This window comes from Oncorhynchus clarkii, chromosome 7 (assembly GCF_045791955.1).
Source record: "Oncorhynchus clarkii lewisi isolate Uvic-CL-2024 chromosome 7, UVic_Ocla_1.0, whole genome shotgun sequence".
Taxonomy (NCBI): domain Eukaryota; kingdom Metazoa; phylum Chordata; class Actinopteri; order Salmoniformes; family Salmonidae; genus Oncorhynchus; species Oncorhynchus clarkii.
Window position 1 is genome coordinate 59,365,220 of NC_092153.1, and position 27,655 is coordinate 59,392,874.

At 47.1% G+C, this 27,655-nt stretch overlaps 1 protein-coding gene across 1 annotated transcript in view; it reads right to left on the bottom strand.

Annotated features, from left to right (window-relative positions):
- LOC139413565 (SLIT-ROBO Rho GTPase-activating protein 3) overlaps positions 1–27,655 on the bottom strand; it is a 116,197-nt gene that overhangs the window by 48,422 nt on the left and 40,120 nt on the right. Inside the window, exons 3-4 of the mRNA XM_071161071.1 lie at positions 11,294–11,456; positions 3,997–4,059 (exon numbers count right to left, since the gene is read on the bottom strand). Of these exons, the coding sequence (XP_071017172.1) occupies positions 3,997–4,059; positions 11,294–11,456 (226 nt within the window). The remainder of the gene's footprint in view (positions 1–3,996; positions 4,060–11,293; positions 11,457–27,655) is intronic.

Here is a 27,655-nt window from a genome sequence, read left to right on the forward strand (position 1 = left end):
ACGCCAGGTAGGAGACCTGAGCCAACTTCCTGTGGTTACCGGGGGGCTAGAGAGACCGGGCAGGCACCGTGTTATGCTGTGGAGCGCACGGTGTCCCCAGTGCGGGTGCACAGCCCGGTGCGGTACATTCCAGCTCCGCGTATCGGCCGGGCTAGAGTGGGCATCGAGCCAAGTGCCATGAAGCCGGCTCTACGCATCTGGTCTCCAGTGCGTCTCCTTGGGCCGGCTTACATGGCACCAGCCTTGCGCACGGTGTCCCCGGTTCGCCTGCATAGCCCAGTGCGGGCTATTCCACCTCGCCGCACTGGCAGGGCGACCGGGACCATTCAACCGGGTAAGGTTGGGCAGGCTCGGTGCTCAAGAGCTCCAGTGCGCCTGCACGGCCCGGTCTATCCGTCACCACCTCCACACCCCAGCCCTCCGGTGGCAGCTCCCCGTACCAGGCTGTCTCTCCGGCCCATCCGTCCAGAGCCTTCCTCCTCTCCAGCGCTGCCGGAGTCTCCCGCCTCTCCGGCGCTACCAGAGCCTTCCTCCTCTCCAGCGCTGCCGGAGTCTCCCGTCTGTCCGGCGCCTCTGCCGGAGCCTCCCGCCTGTCCGGCGCCTCTGCCGGAGCCTCCCGCCTGTCCGGCGCCGCTGCCGGAGCCTCCCGCCTGTCCGGCGCCGCTGCCGGAGCCTCCCGCCTGTCCGGCGCCGCTGCCGGAGCCTCCCGCCTGTCCGGCGCCTCTGCCGGGGTCTCCCGTCTGTCCGGCGCCTCTGCCGGAGCCTCCCGCCTGTCCGGCGCCTCTGCCGGAGCCTCCCGCCTGTCCGGCGCCTCTGCCGGAGCCTCCCGCCTGTCCGGCGCCTCTGCCGGAGCCTCCCGCCTGTCCGGCGCCATCGGAGCTTCCCGTCTGCCCAGCGCCATCTGAGCTTCCCGTCTGCCCAGCGCCAGCGCCGCCCGTCTGCCCAGCGCCGCCAGTGCCGCCCGTCTGCCCAACGCCGCCAGCGCCGCCCGTCTGCCCAGCGCCGCCAGTGCCGCCCGTCTGCCCAGCGCCGCCAGTGCCGCCCGTCTGCCCAGCGCCGCCAGTGCCGCCCGTCTGCCCAGCGCCGCCAGTGCCGCCCGTCTGCCCAGCGCCGCCAATGCCGCCCGTCAGCCAGGAGCCGCCAGTGCCGCCCGTCAGCCAGGGGCCGCCAGTGCCGCCCGTCAGCCAGGGGCCGCCAGTGCCGCCAGTCAGCCAGGGGCCGCCAGTGCCGCCCGTCAGCCAGGGGCCGCCAGTCAGCCAGGGGCCGCCAGTGCCGCCAGTCAGCCAGGGGCCGCCAGTGCCGCCAGTCAACCAGGGGCCGCCAGTGCCGCCAGTCAGCCAGGGGCCGCTAGAGCCCCTCCGCCCGGAGCAGCTGCCCCTCTGTCCCGAGCAGCTGCCCCTCTGTCCCGAGCTGCTGCCGCCCTTCTGTCCCGAGCTGCTGCCGCCGCCCCTCGGTCCCGAGCAGCTGCCGCCCCTCTGTCCCGAGCTGCTGCCGCCCCTCTGTCCCGAGCAGCTGTCCCTCTGTCCCGAGAAGCTGCCCCTCTGTCCCAAGCAGCCCCTCTGTCCAGTGGGGTCATTGAGAGGGGTGGGCATGGTGAGTAAGCCTCGGAGGCGGACAATAAGGCGGACTGAGACAATGGCGAAGTGGGGTCCGCGTCCCGCGCCAGAGCCGCCACCGCGGACAGACGCCCACCCAGACCCTCCCCTATAGGTCAAGGTTTTGCGGCCGGAGTCCGCACCTCTGGGGGGGGGTACTGTCACGTTCTGACCTCTATTTCCTTTGTTTTTGTATTTATTTAGTATGGTCAGGGCGTGAGTTGGGTGGGCAGTCTATGTTTGTTTTTCTATGTTTTGGGGCAGTTCTATGTTTTCGGCCTAGTATGGTTCTCAATCAGAGGCAGGTGTCATTAGTTGTCTCTGATTGAGAATCATACTTAGGTAGCCTGGGTTTCACTGTGTGTTTGTGGGTGATTGTTCCTGTCTTTGTGTAGTGTTCACCAGATAGGCTGTATTAGGTTTTGAGTTCTCACGTTTCTTGTTTTTTCGTTAGTTTGTTCTTGTATAGTGTCGTAAATAAAGTACAATGAACAACCACCACGCTGCGCTTTGGTCCGCCTCTACTTCACAAGAAGAGAATCGTTACAGAGTACATGTGTAGGGTGAGAGTAGATGCGTTAGTGTAGACTAGAGAGTGTGATTGGACATGGAGCTTTAGAAATTATCGGTCAATCAAATATAGTCTGCAGTGGAGAGAATGCATGAGTTTATTTACTGAAACGTATACCACATTTAGACAGATACTAATTGACTTGGTATGAAAAAGACCAATGTCATTATTATGCAGTCATACACTGAGTATACAAAACATTAAGAATCAAATCAAACTTTATTTGTCACATAAAAGTGTAGACCTTACCTTGAAATGCTTACTTACAAGCCCTTAACCAACAGTGCAGTTCAAGAAGAGTTAAGAAAATATTCACCAAGTAAAGTAAAACATTATAAAAAGTAACACAAAATAACAATAACGAGGATATATACACCTGCTCTTCCCATGACATGAACTGACCAGATGAATCCAGGTGAAATGTGTGATTGATGTCATAAAACCACTTCAATCGGTGTAGATTTTTAATTTAATTTAATTGACAGATGAATTGTGTATGTGTGCTATTCAGAGGGTTAATGGGCAAGACAAACTATTTAAGTGTCTTTGAATGGGGTATGGTAGTACAGTAGGTTCCAGTCACACCGGTTTGACTCAACAGTTTCCCTGTGTGCATCAAGAATGGTCCACCACCCAATGAACCAGCCAACATGACAGCTGTGGGAAGCATTGGAGTCACCATGGGCCAGCATCCCTGTGGAACGCTTTTGACATCTTGTAGAGTTCAAGCCCCGATGAATTGAGGCTGTTCTGAAGGCAAAAGGCAGGGGGTGCAACTCAATATTAGGAAGGTGTTCTTAATGTTTTGACCACTCAGTGTATATTTTACTTAACTGGGTAAGGGCTATAGTGCATTACAGGTGAAAGTCTGTCTTTGGTCCTTTGGCCTTGATCTTGGTTGATGATGGTTCTGTTTCGCGTTAAAAATAGTAACCTATTTGTAGCTCACTATAACCCCCTTTCTTTTCACGGTGTTGTGGAGGACATGTCCTTTGATAGGCTATCACTCATGACATCAGATGAATAACTCATCCAGTCTGCTGTACTTAGGGGGTAGCTAGAGGACTGCTGAAGTTGCCTGGAGCCACTCCAGACATGGGAGAGCTATAGGCGGGCACAAGCACAGTGTCGCACAGCCCTTCATTTCTCCCTGGTAACAATGGAACGTTTATAGAAGAGTTAATAAAGCACAGAGAGAAGCCCTGATGGACACAAAGATGCAGTAAATGGTAGAGCAAATGGTGGTTAAAGAGTTTACATTGTTGTTACTGTGGGCCCAGCCACTGGCATCAGAACAGCCTGCAATGTGGATGTGATTTGAGCTGCAGCCTGCAGCTGGCCGACTTGGAGAGAAATGCAATGTTCCTTTCCATCATCATAACAATCACCCTCCTCCTCCTCCTCCTTATCATCCCCTCCATCTGAGCTAAACACTGCAGTTGGAGAGAGAGAAAGTGAGAGAGAGAGAGCGAGAGAAAGAGAGCGAGACAGAGAGAAAGAGAGAGAGAGACAGAGAGAGAGACAGAGAGAAAGAGAGCGAGACAGAGAGAAAGAGAGAGAGAGACAGAGAGCGAGACAGAGAGAGAGAGAGCGAGAGACAGAGAGAGAGACAGAGAGAGAGAAAGACAGAGACAGAGAGAGAGACAGCTAGGAGCACTAGCCTCATCACATTGCTCTCTGTAGAGGCCTTGATACTGGCTGTGTCTGGATGGAGGGATGCATTAAGAGGGATGGATTCTGACAGGGGGGAGAAGATTGGTTTTGTTGTACTCACAGTGTAGAGTTAGTTTGATTCTGACAGGGGGAGGAGATTGGTTTTGTTGTACTCACAGTGTAGAGTTCGTTTGTCACTTTCACCAGCTCCTCATGCATCTGAATCCCAATGTCCTTACTCTGAAAAACAAGGGGTTGGAAAACAGTTAGGGCCAATGCACATCAATCAATGTACTGTCATATATTAACAAATAGCTAAAATTGCGATGAATATCCTGTACCAACAAACTGATAGGCAAAGTTTTTCAGTGTGTGGGTGGTGATGAGACACTGTCTGGACCGATTTGAATCTTGACAGCACTTTAAGAAGGTGTACAGTACAGAGAGAGACACCCTGAGAATGAGCATAGAGTATAAAGATGTGATGGATGGACAGAAACATACATCATTCCAAAAGAGAGACTTCCAGCCAGACCAGCCAGTGGAACACAATCAACCACTAGTAGTGAATTAACTACTTCCCCTCAGGCCTCGCTCTCTCTGTCTGAAGAGTGCTGGAGTTCCACCCCTCTCCGTGGGCTATGTTTAGCTACTGATGTTTATGTGCTGATTGTTAAAGCTGCTGTTTAGTTGTGGTGCTTGATGAGTAAATGTCCCATCCCTCACCTCATAAACGGCCACTTCTGGTCTGTACTGAGTGGATGGGGAAACACCCCTATCAGCAGTTATAGTGTTACCAATTACTTGCCTATATGATGTGGTCACACACAATCATGCAGTTCATTGAGGTCTTTCCATTTCTCATGCAAGTAGATGACATCAGTAATGACTCGAGCTGAGAAAAGGCACAATCAGCTGTTTCATCTTTCCCTGGTGTCAACCAATGTCCAGACTGTCATTCTGTCATGTCATGTCATGTCATGTCTTCAAAAGGAGCCTTGAGAAATATGCTGTAACTGATGGAAACTTGACGTGTCAATGACATTGAGTTCTTCTAACAGCTTTCAAGATGGACCAGGACTCTGAGTCATGTGTTTTTATTAGGTACACCACCTCGTTCACGAAAATGGTTCACTCCTACAGACGGTGAGTGACGTGGCCATGGCAGACTGGCACTGAAGCATTTAGTTACTGTTGGATTGAACGTTAGAATGGGCAAAACGAGTGACCTAAGTGACTTGATCGTCTGTGCCAGATACTGTTCCAGTACCTCAGAAACGGCCTGCTTCCTTTTCACGTACGACAGTGTCTAGGGTTTTACAGAGAATGGTGCGACTAACAAAAACATCCAGTCAGCGGCAGTCCTGTGGGTGAAAACAGCTCGTTGATGAGAGGTCGAAGGAGAATGGCAAGAATCATGCAAGCTAACAGGCGGGCCACAAACAGACAAATAACGAAGCAGTACAACAGTGGTGGGTGTGCAGAACGGCATCTCGGAACGCCAACTCGTCGGTCCTTGTCACGGACGGGCTACTGCCACAGACGACCACACCGGGTTCCACTCCTATCAGTTAAAAACAAGAAGAAGCTGCTCCAGTGGGCACGCGATCACCAACACTGGACAATTGAGGAGTGTAAACACATTGCCTGGTCCGACAAATCCATGCTGATGGCAGAGTCAGGATTTGGTGTAAGCAGCGTGAGTCCATGATGCCATCCTGTCTGGAGTCAACGCTACAGGTTGGTGGTGTAACGGTGTGAGGAATGTTTTCCTGGCACACTGCAGCATTTACAGCCATCCCACACAACCTAGCTAGTGATGATGAGACTGGGAACACACCTGGTATTGTGGGAGCTCAGTGAGAGAAAGTCATTGCTAGTATGGCTGTACGTGCGACAGAAAGCAATCTGTTCCTAGATTGAGACTACAGGGGTGTGTGAATCCACCCACACCACACATCACTGTATTTACAGAAAACGAAGTAGGCACACAAAGGAAATAACACCTTTACTAACTTCACAGAAGTATGACTGACTAACCTTTTCTCAGAAAAGTTTTTCTAGAGCAGAGACCATGAGTAATTACTCTCTAAAACTCTATCTCACGGCTAACAGTATCTTTCATTACTACCCTCACACATATATAGGACATTTCACACTCCAATATTGTCCCTACTGTTCCAGACCCTAGCTTTGTGTATATTGAAACTGATATATGGTCCCTATACGTCCATGTCTGCTAGGATTTATGGTTCTGCCTGCTAAGGTGGCCCTCTGTGGACATAAATCATAGTGGAGGGTAATACTGTGGGATCGATAGTCAGCAGCACTGCTACTCTCTGACTCTACAGCACAGAGCCAAGCACCAGGACTAATCTCTAAACACACACAGGCCTCACACACACACACACACACACACACACACACACACACACACACACACACACATGCACGTAAAGCGTGCACGCAGGCACACACACACCCTTTTCATACTTGAACGCACATCATCTATTTTTGTATGGGATTCGCCAAACAGGTTTAACCATAACAACCAAGCCCTAACATACGCAGGCTGATGACGAGTACAAATTGGAACGTGAAATCAATCACGGAGGGAGGGGCTCATAGCAGCAGGAGGAGGGGCCAGCTGAGATGGAATTTTCTGAGCTTTGGACAATACTGGTGTCTCTCTCCACCCTTTAAAATATACTGAGAAAAGATGGAGAGAAAGAAGTAGCCAAATTGTTATTTTACCTTCATCATCAGACCTCCCAGGGAGTACAGTCGTGGCCAAAAGTTTTGAGAATGACACAAATATGAATTTCCACAAAGTTTGCTGCTTCAGTGTCTTTAGATATTTTGTCAGGTGTTACTACGGAATACTGAAGTATAATTACAAGCATTTCATAAGTGTCAAAGGCTTTTATTGATAATTACACAAAGTTGATGCTAAGAGTCAATATTTGCAGTGTTGACCCTTCTTTTTCAAGACCTCTGCAATCCACCCTGGCATGCTGTCAATTAACTTCTGGGCCACATCCTGACTGACGGCAGCCCATTCTTGCATAATCAATGCTTGGAGTTTGTCAGAATATGTGGGTTTTTGTTTGTCCACCCGCCTCTTGAGGATTGACCTCAAGTTCTCAATGGGATTAAGGTCTGGGGAGTTTCCTGGCCATGGACCCAAAATATCTGTTTTGTTCCCCAAGCCACTTAGTTATCACTTTTGCCATATGGCAAGGTGCTCCATCATGCTGGAAAAGGCATTGTTCATCACCAAACTGTTCCTGGATGGTTGGGTGAAGTTGCTCTCGGAGGATGGGTTGGTACCATTCTTTATTCATGGCTGTGTTCTCAGGCAAAATTGTGAGTGAGCCCACTCCCTTGGCTGAGAAGCAACCCCACACATGAATGGTCTCAGGATGCTTTACTGTTGGCATGACACAGGACTGATGGTAGAGCTCACCTTGTCTTCTCCAGACAAGCTTTTTTTCCGGATGCCCCAATCAATTGGAAAGGGGATTCATCAGAGAAAATGACTTTACCCCAGTCCTCAGCAGTCCAATCCCTGTACCTTTTCCAGAATATCAGTCTGTCCCTGATGTTTTTCCTGGAGAGAAGTGGCTTCTTTGCGGCCATTCTTGATACCAGGCCAGCCTCCAAAAGTCTTCGCCTCGCTGTGCGTGCAGCTATACTCACACCTGCCTGCTACCATTCCTGAGCAAGGTCTGTACTGGTGGTGCCCCGATCCCGCAGCTGAATCAACTTTAGGAGACGGTCCTGGCACTTGTTCTTGATGATCCGATAAATGGTTGATTTAGGTGCAATCTTACGGGCAGCAATATCCTTGCCTGTGAATCCCTTTTTGTGCAAAGCAATGATGACGGCACGTGTTTCCTTGCAGTTAACCATGATAGACCTAGGAATAACAATGATTCCAAGCACCACCCTCATTTTGAAGCTACCAGTCTGTTATTCAAACTCAATCAGCATGACAGAGTGATCTCCAGCCTTGTCCTCGTCAACACTCACACCTGTATTAACGAGAGAATCCCTGACATGATGTCAGCTGGTCCTTTTGTGGCAGGGCTGAAATGCAGTGGAATTTTTTGGGGGGGGATTCAGTTCATTTGCATGGCAAAAAGGGACTTTGCAATTAATTGCAATTCATCTGATCACTCTTCATAACATTCTGGAGTATATGCAAATTGCCATCGTACAAACTGAGGCAGCAGACTTTGTGAAAATGTATATTTGTGTCATTCTCAAAACTTTTGGCCACGACTGTATAGGGAACATGCCCTGTTAAATCAGATATGAAAGAGCCTTGGCTTGAACGTGATAAGTGATAAGCTCTTTTAGTGAGAAATATGTGAAAGCCTCCTGGCAGCAGTTGAATGGCATTTGTATGCATGTCTGATGTCAGACACTGCAGAGGGAGGCAATGTGGAGCAGAGCAGGGAGTGGACAATCCTGATGCAACACACAGTAAGAATATAGATGTGACAAGTCAGATTGTGCTGGCCTACAAATAATACATTCATGAAATACTCTCTTCTCTCTAAACAAAAGGAGGAAGAACACAGTGCAGCCTGATTCTATTGTTTGTTCCATTTGTCTTGACCGGATTCTGAACTCTGCAACCCACTGAGACTTTGCAGTTCTCGACTGAGCCATAGCTCGACATGGGTGCTTTAATTAAGCAATAATGCACAAGGGGGTGTCGTATAGCAGCCTATACCGTATCCTATACCACACCCGGTTAGCCTAGCGGTTAACAATGATGGACCAGTAACCAAAAGGTTGCTGGTTTGTATCCCTGAGCCGACCAGGCAAACATTTTTATTTTTTTGTCATACCGGTGATATATGTAAGGGATAATCAACGAGAGGCTGTGCGTTCTATGGAAAATAATGAATGGCAAAGAAGGCGTGTGCTACGACACGCAAGAGTAATTCAATTGAGCTTCCACAGACTCAGAGGCTACTAAACCTCCAACAGAGAACACCTCACTGAGGAGAGATACTACAACAAAGACCTGTGTCTTTTTCCCTGGACAGATCAGGTCTAGAAAAGGCCTGGTCAAGTCAAAGGTCAGATCGCATGAAAATGGCACTATCTATGGAGTATTGATTTATGACTGTCTGGATATCAGAAATCTTTGGCATCCCGGGGTCTTTATTTCATGGCCTGCTTGATTCACTTGTAGCCTACTCAGCTCTCTCCTCCATTCATTTGCTTGACAGCTACAAAACTACGCAGCATATTTCTTTAACATGTTATTCATTGTCACCTCTAGGCCTGCCAGCGAGCGCACATACTGTAGCTCCATTCATATTACCAGCCAGAGGAAAAGCTACTTGAGGACACTTCACTGACTGGCAGGAGGCTGTGTTGTTCTGTTTTCAGCCCTGGCAGGTGCTCTCTACAGTGTTGCTTTTCCCCCCATTCACATTCCTGCCGACACACACACACACACACACATGCACAGTAGTGTGTGAATGGAGGATGGCAGTGCGGGCTGGGTCTCACCCCCAGGAAGTCCTGCCAGGTATAAACAGGGGTCTGGTGTGTGGGTTAGACCTCAGTCATCTCTGCTGACACAGGGCAAGACACTGCTCACAACAGAGGTAGAGGCCCAGGGGGATTAGGGGACCATGGAGGTTAGGGGGTCAGGAGGGTACCCTATCCTGCTCTACCTCAACCCTGCTACTCTACTACTACTCCACAGGTCACATGGAACCGACGGAGGTATACAATGTGCTGACACACAGGTCACATGGAACCGACAGAGGTATACAATGTGCTGACACACAGGTCACATGGAACAGACGGAGGTATATAATGTGCTGACTGACACACAGGTCACATGGAACAGACGGAGGTATATAATGTGCTGACACACAGGTCACATGGAACCGACGGAGGTATATAATGTGCTGACACACAGGTCACATGGAACCGACGGAGGTATACAATGTGCTGACTGACACACAGGTCACATGGAACCGACGGAGGTATACAATGTGCTGACACACAGGTCACATGGAACCGACGGAGGTATATAATGTGCTGACACACAGGTCACATGGAACCGACGGAGGTATATAATGTGCTGACACACAGGTCACATGGAACCGACGGAGGTATACAATGTGCTGACACACAGGTCACATGGAACCGACGGAGGTATACAATGTGCTGACACACAGGTCACATGGAACCGACGGAGGTATATAATGTGCTGACACACAGGTCACATGGAACCGACGGAGGTATACAATGTGCTGACACACAGGTCACATGGAACCGACGGAGGTATACAATGTGCTGACTGACACACAGGTCACATGGAACCGACGGAGGTATACAATGTGCTGACACACAGGTCACATGGAACCGACGGAGGTATACAATGTGCTGACTGACACACAGGTCACATGGAACCGACGGAGGTATACAATGTGCTGACACACAGGTCACATGGAACCGACGGAGGTATACAATGTGCTGACACACAGGTCACATGGAACCGACGGAGGTATACAATGTGCTGACACACAGGTCACATGGAACCGACGGAGGTATATAATGTGCTGACACACAGGTCACATGGAACCGACGGAGGTATATAATGTGCTGACACACAGGTCACATGGAACCGACGGAGGTATATAATGTGCTGACTGACACACAGGTCACATGGAACCGACGGAGGTATACAATGTGCTGACACACAGGTCACATGGAACCGACGGAGGTATACAATGTGCTGACACACAGGTCACATGGAACCGACGGAGGTATACAATGTGCTGACACACAGGTCACATGGAACCGACGGAGGTATACAATGTGCTGACACACAGGTCACATGGAACCGACGGAGGTATATAATGTGCTGACACACAGGTCACATGGAACCGACGGAGGTATATAATGTGCTGACACACTGGTCAGCTGGTAATTGTATACCTCCGTGCTTCTACACCTGCATTGCTTGCTGTTTGGGGTTTTAGGCTGAGTTTCTGTACAGCACTTTGAGATATCAGCTGATGTACGAAGGGCTATATATAAATACATTTGATTTGGTAATGTAGCTGCTCAAAAAACAGCACTGCTCACAGTCTCAAGGTAACCTACCATCAATCTGTACACCGAAGTTGGAGTACGGAAAGGATGAAGGCAAATTGCTTTCTTTCAGACTCATTTCAAAAGCCCTGGTTTGAAAGCTGGTTTGAATGCGGTTCTAACCAAAAGAAAACAATGAGGCCTGGTATTAATTGTGTATGATCACGATCTTAGAGAACGATCAACCGACATGCTGTCCATTACTGCTCAGCAAACTCACACAAAAAGCCAGAGCTCTTTTGTATCTTTGCCTCTGACCACATTGGCACTGGTGATAAGGAAAGGTGTAAACAGAGGGACAGACAGACGGACGGACAGAGGGATGACTGACGTATTAACTGACCTTCTTGAAGAGGCGGATGACGTCCTCGCTGATTTGGGCGAGGCGGACGATAACGTTGTTGGTATAGATGTCATTGAGGGTGGCGTGGTCCCTGCTCTCTCTCCTGGTCTGGTTCAGTACCAGGTACCAGCAGTTCACACTGGACAGCAGGTGCTGGTCCTTCCTGAACACAACACAGAGAGGAGGTGACGTTAGAGGGATTAGTAATGCAAGTGTTACAGTAACATACAGCACATACTGTACCTGCCATTTGTCTCTGCTTTTATCATTTCAATATTTATAAGGCCTACTATCTGATTAGGGTGTCTATTCAACAGACAACAGACCAAAAGTGATGGTCAGAGCAAATATCTGAACTCCCGCAGAAGGTTGATGACTTGCCATTAAGTTAAGCATAGCCCATCCCCAGTAAATGTGAGTGAGTACGTTGCCCACGGTTGCTCTGGGTTGACAACACCCACACGTGCATTGTGTTTTTCTCTTTGACAGCTTTTGTTGGAAAAGCTGAGGGCTACTAAATGAGGGCTACTAAATGAGGGCTACTAAATGAGGGCTACTAAGGCTGATTGCTGTTCACACTAAACAATACAGCTGCTGCGTGATCCCATTGTTGGCTGACTGCAGAGACAACCTGCAGTCATCACAGCCCTCTCTCTCTGCCTGTCTCTCCCGACTTTCTCTCCATCTCTCTCTACCTCTCTACCACCAACCCTATCTCTCTTCCTCTCTCCATCCTTCCCTCCCTCACTCCCCCCCTCTATCTCGATCCCTCTACAGTGATGGCACTAGGCCAGAACAGACGCCATTAGTTTCTCTTGCAGCGCTCCAGTCTGACAAGGCATCGATTGTTTAATTCCTTAACACTGGTAACCATAATGACCCTGAGAGGCATGGGCTCTGACTGAAGCCTAATCCACTTTCACTGCATCCCCCTCCAGTGTAGGTTAACTCTCGCTCTCTCTCTCTCTCTCTCACGCACACACACAAACACACCCCTGTCCCTCCGTCTAAACCCTATCTCAACATTAATCAAATCAACAAACTCTGGGGAAGAGGAGAGAGGGGTCTGAGGCAAAGTGAGAGAGATAGCAGAATAGGGTTTCACTGAGCCGGGGTGAAAACTGCACATGTAATTACTGCAAAGAAACGGGATGAGCGCTAACATCAAAGGCTCCCCTCTAGAGAGAGCTTCCGCAATGTTAATCACTTCTAATGAAGCTGATATCTGTCTGTTCCAGAGTGCTGCTACCATTATTCTCCCACTTACCCCCACAGCAAGACCACACAATGTACACAGTTGACATGCTATACAGTCATATGGTTCTACCACAGCCATACATACTGACAGTCTATGACTGGTGAGATGCTAATGCAGGTCAACTCAGCTGAGCCAAGATGAATCTCACCATTTGAGGAAGAGGAAGAAGGATGCTTGCTGTGAAGAAGAAGTTGGGCAGAGAATCATATTATACTTTGAAAGCAAGAATTCAGACTTCTGCATTTGAAAAGGTCTGATTGAGCATTGTCCATCGGATCACGGTTTAAAAATGGCTTTTACAGGGGGACTTTGTCAGGGAAGCAAGCCAAACACGTTGATTTGGAATCGAGAGGAATCGGAGAAGTAGTCCAATAAACCCAAATTACAGTATGGGACAGTCCAATAATCAAGAGGTCACTAGTAATAATGGGACGATTAAATTGAACTTTGCGTTGCTATGGCAAAGGGATTAACAGTCTCAGATAGACTAGACAGAGGAAACATTAGGCCTGTAGGTGACTCTCTAACCACAATACAAACTCAATGGGGTGAAACATGTTCTCCTTGTCTTCTGGGATGGCCTATTTTCTGTCTCGGCACCTTATTATGTCATCACCATATTCTCAACCAGTTCTGGTTGAGTCACCTATCTGGCTACGAGAGCTGCAGCTCCTCGCTGTATAATTGGTGTTTGTGGATGAGGCCTGAGATGCTTAATCACAACCAGGCTCACAAACACACACTTTTTCTCTCTCCCCACTCCCAGTCTCTCTCTCTCCCCACTCCCAGTCTCTCTCTCTCCCCACTCCCAGTCTCTCTCTCTCCCCACTCCCAGTCTCTCTCTCTCCCCACTCCCAGTCTCTCTCTCTCCCCACTCCCAGTCTCTCTCTCTCCCCACTCCCAGTCTCTCTCTCTCCCCACTCCCAGTCTCTCTCACTCCCCACTCCCAGTCTCTTTCTCTTCCCACTCCCAGTCTCTCTCTCTCTCCCCACTCCCAGTCTCTCTCTCTCCCCACTCCCAGTCTCTCTCTCTCCCCACTCCCAGTCTCTCTCTCTCCCCACTCCCACTCCCAGTCTCTCTCTCTCTCACCACTCCCAGTCTCTTTCTCTCCCCACTCCCAGTCTCTCTCTCTCCACACTCCCAGTCTCTCTCTCTCCCCACTCCCAGTCTCTCTCTCTCTCTCCCCACTCCCAGTCTCTCTCTTCCCACTCCCAGTCTCTCTCTCTCCCCACTCCCAGTCTCTCTCTCCCCACTCACAGTCTCTCTCTCTCACTCCCCACTCCCAGTCTCTTTCTCTTCCCAATCCCAGTCTCTCTCTCTCCACTCCCAGTCTCTCTCTCCCCACTCCCAGTCTCTCTCTCTCTCCACTCCCAGTCTCTCTCTGTCTCCCCACTCCCAGTCTCTCTCTCTCCCCACTCCCAGTCTCTCTCTCTCTCTCTCCCCACTCCCAGTCTCTCTCTCTCTCTCCACTCCCAGTCTCTCTCTCTCCCCACTCCCAGTCTCTCTCTCTCTCTCTTTTCCCCACTCCCAGTCGCTCTCTCTCTCCCCACTCCCAGTCTCTCTCTCTCCCCACTCCCAGTCTCTTTCTCTCCCCACTCCCAGTCTCTCTCTCTCCACACTCCCAGTCTCTATCTCTCCCCACTCCCAGTCTCTCTCTCTCCCCACTCCCAGTCTCTCTCTCTCCCCACTCCCAGTCTCTCTCTCTCCCCACTCCCAGTCTCTCGCTCTCCCCACTCCCAGTGTCTCTCTCTCTCTCCACTCCCAGTCTCTCTTTCCCCACTCCCAGTCTCTCTCTCTCTCCCCACTCCCAGTCTCTCTCTCTCTCCCCACTCCCAGTCTCTCTCTCTCCCCACTCCCAGTCTCTCTCTCTCCCCACTCCCACTCCCAGTCTCTCTCTCTCTCCCCACTCCCAGTCTCACTCTCTCTCTCCCCACTCCCACTCCCAGTCTCTCTCTCTCCCCACTCCCACTCCCAGTCTCTCTCTCTCTCCCCACTCCCAGTCTCTCTCTCTCCCCACTCCCAGTCTGTCTCTCTCCCCACTCCCAGTCTCTCTCTCTCCCCACTCCCAGTCTCTCTCTCTCTCCCCACTCCCAGTCTCTTTCTCTCCCCACTCCCAGTCTCTTCCTCTCCCCACTCCCAGTCTCTCTCTCTCCCCACTCCCAGTCTCTCTCTCTCCCCACTCCCAGTCTCTGTCTCTCCCCACTCCCAGTCTCTCTCTCTCCCCACTCCCAGTCTCTCTCTCTCCCCACTCCCACTCTCTCTCTCTCCCCACTCCCACTCCCAGTCTCTCTCTCTCTCCCCACTCCCAGTCTCTCTCTTTCTCCCCACTCCCAGTCTCTCTCTCTCCCCACTCCCAGTCTCTCTCACACCCCACTCCCAGTCTCTCTCACTCCCCACTCCCAGTCTCTCTCACTCCCTCTCAATTCAATTCAATTCAAGGGATTTATTGGCATGGGAAACACATGTTAACATTGCCAAAGCAAGTCCCTAGCCATCCAAACAACAAGGCTCTATTTACAGGGTTCCCTGTCTGTAGTATTGCACTCCTCCTCCGCTCGGCTAGGCAGAAACGCTGAGCAGTCATCTCCAAGCCCCTGTAATCGCTGATAAAATATTAATCTGCCCGTAAAATCCGTGTTTTCCCTGATTATTAAAATAAAGTCAGCTGTTTAGCGTGACAGCAGCTCAGGGCCAGTAGGGTGTTGCCTGGGAGAGAGGGAGAGGGAGTTACAACGCTCTGTGACAAAGCAACTGTGTGTTCAAAGGGCTGTGAGGTATTTGGGCATCTGGGTCCACAGCCTCAGCCTTATTATTATTCACTAGAACAAGTACAGAGGTTTGAGCTACATACATACAATACCTTAGCTGCCTATTCATTGTGACTTGCAATGCACCATTGAAACTGCCAACGCTGCAAAAACCCACCTACACCACTAGACCATAACTATAAGTAGAGCATCCGAAAAGAGACATCTGAGAATCCGGCCAGTCCTGTCACTGTTTCTCTGGGCCCTGGGTTAAACCCTTTTCCTGAGGAAATAGACAAAAGCATGCAGGCTCTCTTCTCCCCATCCTCATTTCACAGGAAGTGGGAGCAGAAGGCAGGTAATTAGACCTGTGTGGCTGTGTGGCTGCAGCAGGGCACATCTCTTCTCCGAGAGGGAGGGAGCTGAATATTTTCAACCAGCAGCCCACAGTGGCCCTGGTTTTATAGTACTGAATCACAGGGTGGCAGATCCACAGGTCACAGCCCTAGTATAAGTCATAAAGGGCCTCCTCATCCTCAGACCTCACACCTTACACTATAACTCCTCCCTGTGTCTCCAGGTCGGCAGCAGCCAGCTCTCTTTCCTGTCTCTCTGGATGGTTGAGTGTCAGTCAGCAGCCTTACTGCAGGGTAATTCAAGGCTTCAAAAGGTTCAGTTTTCCCAGGGTTCCTTCTGTCCCCCCAGTCATTATGGAGTTCGGTATCATAAACATGGAGAGGGTGGAGGATGAGCTCCCTGAGACTCAATAGGAGTGAGGGGTAAGGAGAGAGAAGAGAAGAGGAGAGGAGAGGAGAGGAGAGGAGAGGAGAGGAGATGAGAGGAGAGGAGAGAGAAGAGGGGAGAAGAGGGGAGAGAAGAGAGGAGAGGGGAGAGGGGAGAAAGGAGAGGAGAGCCTCTACAGCATCAGGCTCATCTGTTAGGACAATGGTTCCTAAACTTTTTCAAGGCGGCCCTTACCACATTGGAGAACATCCCGCAACCCCCCTGCGTGCACACGCACAACGTCTATTTCTATGGGCAGAAGCACTGTTCATGACACAAACTGTTCACACCCCTCTTAATGGTGGAAAGAATTTAGCAGGTTTAATTATTTTCTGCAATTCTACACATATTGTCATGGGGTGCAAATAACATTTTGCAGTTTTAAAGCAAATTATCTTGCAATTCTATACATTCTGCCATGTCTAATGTCTATGAATGTGATATTTATGTGACAAAAAAATTACAACAATATCTACGGGCTGAAAAACCTAAACAATAAAATGGTAGCTGACATGGGCTAGTTGATCAGGACATTTCTGACGTTATAAATAGCTCTCTAAGGAATGCATGACATGACAAGAGGAACTGATGATGCACTACCCAATTTAAAAATTTCACCTTGCATTATACTATTACAACTTTCAAGAGTAGGTTTAATGACTGAGTGAGTTCAATTTGGGAACCACTGTGTTAGGACACTGCTCTGTCTTTCACCAGCATGCTCACCATGTGTGTGTGTGTGTGCGTGTGTGTGTGTGTGTGTGTGTGTGTGTGTGTGTGTGTGTATGTGTGCGTGTGTGTGTGTATGTGTGCGTGTGCATGTGTGCGTGTGTGTGTGTATGTGCGTCTTTGAATAACTGATAAGCTGTCTCCATAATGTAGTCTATACCCTTAACAAGTTGAAGGGATGTGTAGAAGAAGGCTCACTCTTTAGTCACGAATGTATAGAACACATAGGACCTTTCAGAGGACTTCCACAAGGAAGTATTCATCACACCAGGGTTGCGTCCCAAATGGCACCCTATTCCATATCTAGTGCGCTACTTTTGACCAGGGCTAAGTCTGGCTAACTCTGGTCAAAAGTAGTGCACTATATAGGGAATAGGGTGCCATTTGGAACGTAACCCAGAATTTAGAGCACTTTGAAGAGCTTTTAACCCACTCTGCACTGCTTATCTCAGCAGAACCTCTTTTTTGGGGGAAGGAAGGCAGTGCCAACATTTGATAGCAAGCAGCTGCAGATTAGGCCAGAGCAATGTGGTGGTGGTGATGGTGGTAGTGGTGATGGTGGTGGTGGTGGTGATGGTGGTGGTGGGGGTGGTGATGGTGGTGGTGGGGGTGGTGGTGGTGGTGGTGATGGTGGTGGTGGTGGTGGTGGTGATGGTGGTGGTGGTGGTGGTGATGGTGGTGGTGATGGTGATGGTGGTGGTGATGGTGGTGGTGGTGATGGCGGTGGTGGTGGTGATGGTGGTGGTGGTGGTGGTGATGGTGGTGGTGGTGGTGGTGATGGTGGTGGTGGTGGGGGGGGGTTGGAGTGTTTGGCAGGGCCTGAAACACACACACACAAACACACACACACACCCTACCTGGTGCTGCTGATAGTTTCCTCATCCAGATGTAAACCTAAGGGATATGGGACTACAGGCCTCTCCCACTTTCCCTTGGAGAGGAGTTTGATGTTTGCTCTGAACACACCTAGCCTTTCTCTGACAGGGACATAGTTTAACATTGAACCCCTGTCCTGCTCTGACCCCACTACACCACCGGGGAAAGACTCAGTGATGGGCGCTGTACAGATGATGAGGGGCTGTACAGTCAGTGTGCTGGGTAGGACTGGTGGGCACATAGATCAGAGGACGTATGGTTCTCATTTATGTCCGGAGGTTAGAAATGCACTGGTTCAATACTATCTGTATAGACAGAATATGATGTACAGAACATACTGGAGTCTATACTAAGGAATATTCATTCTAAGCCATTTGGGGGAATGCAGATTGGCAGCCCTGGGACTGCCTCTGACCCAAAGGCAAGTACGCCAACCTAGCAACCCCATGCATAACACATAGCATTCTTCTGGGAGTCACTGGGAAGTTGATGCCCTCATAAGCTTATGAATAATTAGTGAAGGAATCACTGGCACATGATCATGAATACAGCACATTAATTATCAGCCGTTCAGACTAAAGCTTAATCAGGCTTCCTTGCTGATTGAGTTATCTGAAATCCTTTTATCAAATAACATCCATAAAGACATAGGATACATTTTACATTGCTGAAGGGGTCGGTATTTGGACCAATTAAGAAATTTGATATTAGATTAAATGTCAAAGGCAATCAATAGATCATAGAGTTATGGGCTGTAGCCCATAGTATGTAGCTACATAATGCATTGCAGGATGGTTTGGTTTTTAGTACGAAACAGTACAGTTCTTATTTATAATGAAAAATCATGTATAGTTAGTCTTTCATGTTTTGCAGTAACTGGTACATGTTTTGTGTTTTGCAGACAGACAGGCAGCTGGACAGAGATTGCAGGCAGCAACATCAGATGGAACGGGGTTAAGACAAATAAGAGGCCCCCAGAGTGATTGTATTTAAGCAGAACGAGCATGGAGGAGACAGTCTGGCTCGGCGCGATACCAGGGCAATCATTAATGATGACCTCTTACACCCACACGGCCACACATACACACAACATATGCACTAACACACATACGCAGGCAGGCACACACACGGTCACACACACAGACACACACACGGTCACACAATAACACACAGGATTGGATGTTATTGGAAGCTTTATCTTATCTCTCTCAGACAGGTTATGTTTCCTTTCAATATTACATGAGCTGCTTTCTAATAGCTTGCTGTTGATTATTTCTAATCCCTGTTTTGACTGACCATATTCAGCCATTTTAATTTAATAGGGTGTGATTAAAATCCCCATTTAATGATTCAACCTGAAACGTTTCCTCAATCTATGTCTTTTGTCTGTCTCATAGACATTGAAGACCATTTAATGAGCAATAGGAAGTGCCTGAAGCCCCACAAACACAATGGTTTAAAGTGATAGTTCACTCCACAATCAAAGTTGATTTGATCTTTAAGTGGTCTAATGTCAAGATGAGTCCAAATCCCATGTCATCTGTTGTGTAGATCTAGCTATATGAAAAAATGAAAAAGATAGGCACCATCTAAAGGGCAGAGACAAGCCCTCGCCCACTCTCTTACAGTGAGGCCACCATTTAATGGAATAGCAAATAGACTTCTGGTGGTTGGTGTTTTGGTGTGGGTTGGGTGGGTTGACTGGGACCAGACTGGGACCAGACTGACAGATCTCAAGCAGAGACCCAGGTAGGCTGGAGCAGTACATTCTTAGAAAAAAAGGTGCTATCTAGAACCTAAAAGTGTTCTTCGGCTGTCCCCATAGAAGATCCCTTTGAAAAACTATTTTTTTCCATGTAGAACCCTTTCCACAGATCCAAAAAGGGTTCTATCTGGAACCAAAACGGGGTACCCTATGGGGACAGCTTATGAATACTTTTTGAACCCTTTTTCAAAGAGTGTAGGTCTGAGTCTAGCTGAGCTGCAGGGATTTCTTGCATTCTTATGCCCTCAGCTTCTCCTTTCATGTGGTCCAATCAGAGGGGGAGTGATGGGATACTTCACCCTCATCTTAATTAGTCTAACGAGAGATACTAGAGCTGCATGATTTGTTAATGTAGACGAGCCAAGATGAGACTGAGCAGATAGACAGCCTCATGGCAGAGCAGCTGTAAACTACAGTGGTGTTGGGCATTGTATCAGTGACTGCTATCATAAACTCGGCTCATAAAGCCGTGTTTGCACAGTGTGGGTTAAACCAACAGGACAGGGGCAGCGACCCAGCAGCTCAATGTGGACGTCTGCCCTGGCCAGGCCAACCAGAGTCTTTAACTGTGCACTTTTCATTTCCCATAGTGTTGTGCAGTGCAGAGCAGAGGCAGCGGACTGCCATACATGAGTTGCTAGGCAGCGGAGGGGTTATGCTGTTCATGACCTATCCTTCCACAGAGAGCTGGGCTGCTAGGGTGACCTCACAACTCAGAAATACCCACAGAGAGCCAAAAACTGAGAGTTGGAGCTTGTTTGTGTTAAAACTAATGAGACAGTAAGAACAGGGTAAAATACAAGTATCCATATTACATACGTGGGTGATAAATACTGCAACTGTATATACAGTAGACGTTGTGCCCAGAGTTTACTTACGACGTGAGGGTCTTTAACAAGGCCACTGTCAATGCTAATTGGTCAAACGTTTTTATGGTTGAATTTGGTTGGCTTAATGGAGTCCAAATGAAGCCCTTTTACATTTGAGTCATTTAGCAGACACTCATATCCAGAGTGAATTACACTTAGTGAATTCATTTTAAGATAACTAGCTGGGACACCCACATATCACAGGCATAGAAAGTAAATGTTTACCTTAATAAAGTAGCTGTCAGTAGAGTCAGATGTGGCCCTCATAAAGAAGTGTGTGTAATCAAAGTGTTAACACACAAATATCCCGTGTGATAACTACACACAGCCAAAGACTCTGCGGCTACAGACTTGTAGATGGATGCTTTACACTGCAACCCTATGAGGGAGTACAGTGGTTGAGGCAGCCTTGGCGAAGGCATTGAGGTGGCAGAGGGAGATGAGATGCAGAGTCTGGTAAGAACTGTGTGGCTGCTGCCTGCTCTTCAACAACTGTTTGGATTGGTCTACTAGAAGATCTACTGTACAGTCAGTGCAAGTGTGTTGGCTAAGCCAAAGTGTCTGCAGCAGTACAGGCCTGTTTACTGCCTGCCTAGCCTTGGGGACCCTGGTGCAGGCTGCCTCCTCTAGAACAGCTGGCCTCAATTACTGAGTCAAATCCCCATCCAATTCCACATGGCCTGAACTCAATGGATGATACAAAGCCCTCTGAAACACACCCTCTACTCTATTGCCTGCACTGACATGCAAAGCTTCATAACTGCTGTTATGATCACTGTTATCATATTAACCTAGCTAACCTTTAGAATGTGTTAAAGTGTAGCTTGCTATTATATTCAAAAGTTGGGAGTACAGTTCATACTGTATAGATAGAGAATGAGGAGAACATTTTGCAGCATACGACTGCACTGTAATCAAATGCTACAGTGTGAAGGCTGGGGCTGGCTAGCAAGCTGCAAATCTATCACTGGCAGCTCACCATGGCAGAGAATAATCAAGTTATCCATTGATGTAATGGGAAACAAGGCCCATTGTTTTAGCATGCATGGCCGCGGCCGTGCCTGAACCCTATAGGATAATACTGGTGAAGGCCTGGCTGGCTGTGACTCCCTCAGCCCAGAACTACAGGAAGAGGAGCATTATATGTGGAGATTCTGGAGTGCCAATTAAAATGGAGGTTTCATCCAGAATGAAATTATTTTTTATCTCCTTTGGATGGTTTGAGATTTCTAAGGAATAAAGAGGAAAAATCTTTTTCGCTTGCATATTCTAAGAAGGATGTTTATATCCTAAGGCTATCCAATCAGAGAGTGAACCTAAAACGCAGCAGGAGTCGGTTTCGGAAAGATTACGGTGAGAAAGAGACAGGATCGAGTAGTATAAGATCTGGGAATAAAAACTTGGCAAGAATGGATATGTACTGAATAAAAATATAAACACAACATGTGAAGTGTTGGTCCCGTGTTTCATGAGCTGAAATAAAAGATCCCAGAAATGTTCCATATGCACAAAAAGCTAAGAATTAAAAAGGTATGGTTGGATTATTATTCATCTTAATTTAAGACAAATACTGGAAACAATGAAAACTAACTTCTACTATGAAAAATCTGGGAAACCAGGCCTGGTATTCATAGCTGACTTTGAAAAGGCTTTTGATAAAGTACGACTGGAATATTTCAATTTTGGAGAATGGGGTTAAGATTATGCATAGTAACCCTAGTTGTAAAATAGTCAATAATGTCTACTTCTCAGAAGGTATTAAACTGTCAAGAGGAGTAAAACATGGTTGACCTCTATCGTCATATTGTTACGCCCTGACCTTAGTTATCTTTGTTTTCTTTATTATTTTGGTTAGGTCAGGGTGTGATGAGGGTGGTTGGTTTAGTTTTTGTATTGTCTAGGGGATTTTGCAAGTCTAGGTGTTTGTCTATGGTTGCCTAGATTGGTTCTCAGAGGCAGCTGTTTATCGTTGTCTCTGATTGGGGACCATATTTAGGTAGCCATATTCCTTGGGTAGTTTGTGGGTTCTTATTCTACGTTTAGTTGCCTGTCTGCACTAGCCATATTTGCTTCACGTTTTGTTGTTTTGATTAGTTTGTTCAGTCTTCTTTCTTTAATTAAAGAAGTACAGTATATCACAAAAGTGAGTACACATTTTTGGAAATATTTGAGTATATCTTTTCATGTGACAACACTGAAGAAATGACACTTTGCTACAATGTAAAGTAGTGACTGTACAGCTTGTATAACAGTGTAAATTTGCTGTCCCTTCAAAATAACTCAACACACAGCCATTAATGTCTAAACAGCTGGCAACAAAAGTGAGTACACCCCTAAGTGAAAATGTCCAAATTGGGCCCAATTAGCCATTTCCCCTCCCTGGTGTCATGTGACTCGTTAGTGTTACAAGGACTCAGGTGTGAATGGGGAGCAGGTGTGTTAAATGTGGTGTCATCGCTCTCACACTCCCTCACACTGACTGGTCACTGGAAGTTCAACGTGGCACCTCATGGTAAAGAACACTCTGAGGATTGTAATTGTTGCTCTACATAAAGATGGTCTGGGCTATAAGAAGATTGCCAAGACCCTGAAACTGAGCTGCAGCACGGTGGCCAAGACCATACAGCGGTTTAACTGGACAGGTTCCACTCAGAACAGGCCTCGCCATGGTCGACCAAAGAAGTTGAGTGCACGTGCTCAGCGTCATATCCAGAGGTTGTCTTTGGGAAATAGACGTATGAGTGCTGCCAGCATTGCTGCAGAAGTTGAAGGAGTGGGGGGGTCAGCCTGTCAGTGCTCAGACCATACGCTGTACACTGCATCAAATTGGTCTGCATGGCTGTCGTCCCAGAAGGAAGTTTCTTCTAAAGATGATGCACAAGAAAGCCCGCAAACAGTTTGCTGAAGACAAGCAGACTAAGGACATGGATTACTGGAACCATGTCCTGTGGTCTGATGAGACGAAGATAAACTTATTTGGTTCAGATGGTGTCAAGCGTGTGTGATGGCAACCAGGTGAAGAGTACAAAGACAAGTGTGTCTTGCCTACAGTCAAGCATGGTGGTGGGAGTGTCATGGTCTAGGGCTGCATGATTGCTGACGGCACTGGGGAGTTACAGTTCATTGAGTGAATCATGAATGCCAACATGTACTGTGACTTACTGAAGCAGGGCATGATGCCCTCCCTTCGGAGACTGTGCCGCAGGGCAGTATTCCAACATGATAACGACCCCAAACACACCTCCAAGACGACCACTGCCTTGCTAAAGAAGCTGAGGGTAAAGGTGATGGACTGGCCAAGCATATCTCCAGACCTAAACCCTATTGAGGATCTGTGGGGCATCCTCAAACGGAAGGTGGAGGAGTGCAAGGTCTCTAACATCCACCAGCTCTGTGATGTCGTCATGGAGGAGTGGAAGAGGACTCCAGTGGCAACCTGTGAAGCTCTGGTGAACTCCATCCCCAAGAGGGTTAAGGCAGTGCTGGAAAATGATGGTGGCCACACAAAATATTGACACTTTGGGCCCAATTTGGATATTTTCACTTAGGGGTGTACTCACTTTTGTTGCCAGCGGTTTAAACATTAATGGCTGTGTGTTGAGTTATTTTGAGGGGACAGCAAATGTACACTCACTACTTTACATTGTAGCAAAGTGTCATTTCTTTAGTGTTGTCACATGAAAAGATATACTCAAATATTTCCAAAAATGTGAGGGGTGTACTCACTTTTGTGATATACTGTATGTACGCTTACAATGCTGCGCCTTGGTCTCCCCTTTATGACGACCGTGACACATATCTATTTATTATGGCCATCGAAATGTTAGCTATTCAAATCAGATCCATCAATAATATCAAGGGGCTAGAAATCCAAGGCTTAAAAACAATTGATTCATGTTTTGTCTTTTAAATAAACCACAAGGATCCCTCCACAGCCTCATAGAGGATCTAGATCATTTTTCTAACTTCTCCGGATTACAACCAAATTATGATAAGTGTACTTACTACATTACGTATTGGATCACAAAAAATACAACTTTTACATTACCGTGTAGTTTACTAATAAAATGGTCTGATGGTAAAGTGGACGTATTCATATCCCGAAAGAAATGGTCTCACTACAATACATTTTAATAGAAAATAGATAAGATCTTGCTACCATGGGAAGGAAAATACATGTCTATTTGTGGAAAAATCACCCTGATGAACTCTTTAGTCATATCTGTCACGATCGTTATAATGAATGTCGGACCAAGGCACAGCGCACGAAACTCACAAAAACAATAGGAAAAAAAATGTGAAGTCATGGAGTGCTCACAGGCCACTACACGCAAACAAGATCCCACAAAACACAGTGGGGGAAATGGCTGCCTAAATATGAACCCCAATCAGAGACCATGATAAACAGTTGTCTCTGATTGAGAACTATACCAGGCCAACAGACTTACAATAACCTAGATAACCCACCCTAGTCACACCCCGACCTAACCACCATAGAGAATAGAAGGCTCTCTATGGTCAGGGCGTTACAATATCCCAGTTTACATATTTGCTTAGGGCCTTGACTACACCTAGCGACTTGTTTTCTAAATGATATGAGCAAAAAATATGTAATTCTATTTGGAAAGGTAAGCCAGACAAAATTCAACGGGCCTATTTATATAATTAATATGAAATGGGAGGGAAGAAATTATTCAATATGAAAGCATAGATCTCTCACTGAAGGCTTCAGTCATACAAAAGCTATACTTAAGTCCGAACAGGTTCTCAAGCATATTAGTAAGAATGTCTCACCCCATGTTCAAAAATGGCCTTTTCCCCTTTATTCAGATTACAACCTTTCACTTTTGGTTATTTGAAAGTGAAAAAATCCCCAAAATATTGCTATTTTTAAAACAGTCATAGAAAGTTGGTGGCAATTTCAGTTTAATCCACCAGAAAAGAGAGAACAAATATTACAACAAATATTATGGTTAAAATCAAATATGCTAATTGATTATAAAATATATATTCCTAGGAAAACAAACTGTATAATCTTTGTAAATTATATCATAAATACGAATGCAACTTATAGAATGTTATATATATGGGGGATACAACCATCCCAGCTCTGCAGATTTTGCTGCGAAGAGACAGAAGCATTAAATCATTTGTTTTGATAATGTCTATATGTAGCTTGTTTTTGGTCGCAGGTTCAGGAATGGCTGAAGAATTGCAACATTTACCTGGAGCTAACTCTGCAAATAGCACTGCTGGGTGATTTAAAAAGTCATAGTCAAATCAATAAATAATATAAAACTCTTAGCAAAAATGTTTATCTTTAATTTACAATCTGTAGAATTTATGAGAATAGAAAGGTTCAGAATTTCTGTGAAATCACAGCAGAGTTGAAAAAGATATAGCCCTTGGTTCAGTCCAGACCTGACTGCCCTTGACCAGCACAAAAACATCCTGTGGCATACTGCATTAGCATCGAATAGCCCCCGTGATATGCAACTTTTCAGGGAAGTTAGGAACCAATATACAGTGGGGCAAAAAAGTATTTAGTCAGCAACCAATTGTGCAAGTTCTCCCATTTAAAAAGATGAGAGAGGCCTGTAATTTTCATCATAGGTACACTTCAACTATGACAGACAAAATGAGAAAAAAAATCCAGAAAATCACAATTGTAGGATTTTTAATGAATTTATTTGCAAATTATGGTGGAAAATAAGTATTGGCAGTCTCTATGGGGGTGCCACAGGGTTCAATTCTCAGGTCGACTCTCTTCTCTGTATACATCAATGATGTCGCTCTTGCTGCTGGTGATTCTCTGATTCACCTCTACGCAGACGACACCATTCTGTATACTTCTGGCCCTTCTTGTTAGCTAACCTCCAGACGAGCTTCAATGCCATACAACTCTCCTTCCGTGGCCTCCAACTGCTCTTAAATGCAAGAACAACTAAATGCATGCTTCAACTATGACAGACAAAATGAGAAAAAAAATCCAGAAAATCACAATTGTAGGATTTTTAATGAATTTATTTGCAAATTATGGTGGAAAATAAGTATTGTCAGTCTCTATGGGGGTGCCACAGGGTTAAATTCTCAGGTCGACTCTCTTCTCTGTATACATCAATGATGTCGCTCTTGCTGCTGGTGATTCTCTGATTCACCTCTACGCAGACGACACCATTCTGTATACTTCTGGCCCTTCTTGTTAGCTAACCTCCAGACGAGCTTCAATGCCATACAACTCTCCTTCCGTGGCCTCCAACTGCTCTTAAATGCAAGAACAACTAAATGCATGCTCTTCAACCGATCACTGCCCGCACCTGCCCGCCCGTCCAGCATCACTACTCTGGACGGTTCTGACTTAGAATATGTGGACAACTACAAATACCTAGGTGTCTGGTTAGACTGTAAACTCTCCTTCCAGACTCAGATTAAACATCTCCAATCCATAATTAAATCTAGAATCGGCTTCCTATTTCGCAACAAAGCATCCTTCACTCATGCTGCCAAACATACCTTCGTAAAACTGACTATCCTACTGATTCTCGACTTCGGCGATGTCATTTACAAAATAGCCTCCAACACTCTACTCAACAAATTGGATGCAGTCTATCACAGTGCCATCCGTTTTGTCTCCAAAGCCCCATATACTACCCACCACTGCGACCTTTGCGCTCTCATTGGCTGCCCCTCGCTTCGTACTCGTCGCCAAACCCACTGGCCACAGGTCATCTATAAGTAGGTAAAGGTAAAGTCCCGCCTAGGTAAAGTCCCGCCTTATCTCAGCTCACTGGTCACCATAGCATCACCCACCTGTAGCACGCGCTCCAACAGGTATATTTCACTGGTCACCCCATAGCCAATTCCTCCTTTGGCTGCCTTTCCTTCCAGTTCTCTGCTGCCAATGACGGGAACGAACTGCAAAAATCACTGAAGCTGATTTAACTTTAACCACCAGCTGTCAGAGCAGCTCACAGATCACTGCACCTGTACATAGCCCATCTGTAAATAGCCCATCCAACTACCTCATCCCAAAACTGCATTTATTTATTTATTTTGCTCCTTTGCACCCCAGAATCTCTTCTTGCACATTCATCTTCCGCACATCTATTACTCCAGTGTTTAATTGCTATATTGTAATTACTTCGCCACTATGGCCTATTTATTGCCTTACCTCCCATATCTTACCTCATTTGCACACACTGTATATAGACATTTTCTACTGTATTATTGACTGTACGTTTGTTTATTCCATGTGAAACTCTGTGTTGTTGTTTGTGTCACACTGCTTTGCTTTATCTTGGCCAGGTCGCAGTTGTAAATGAGAACTTGTTCTCA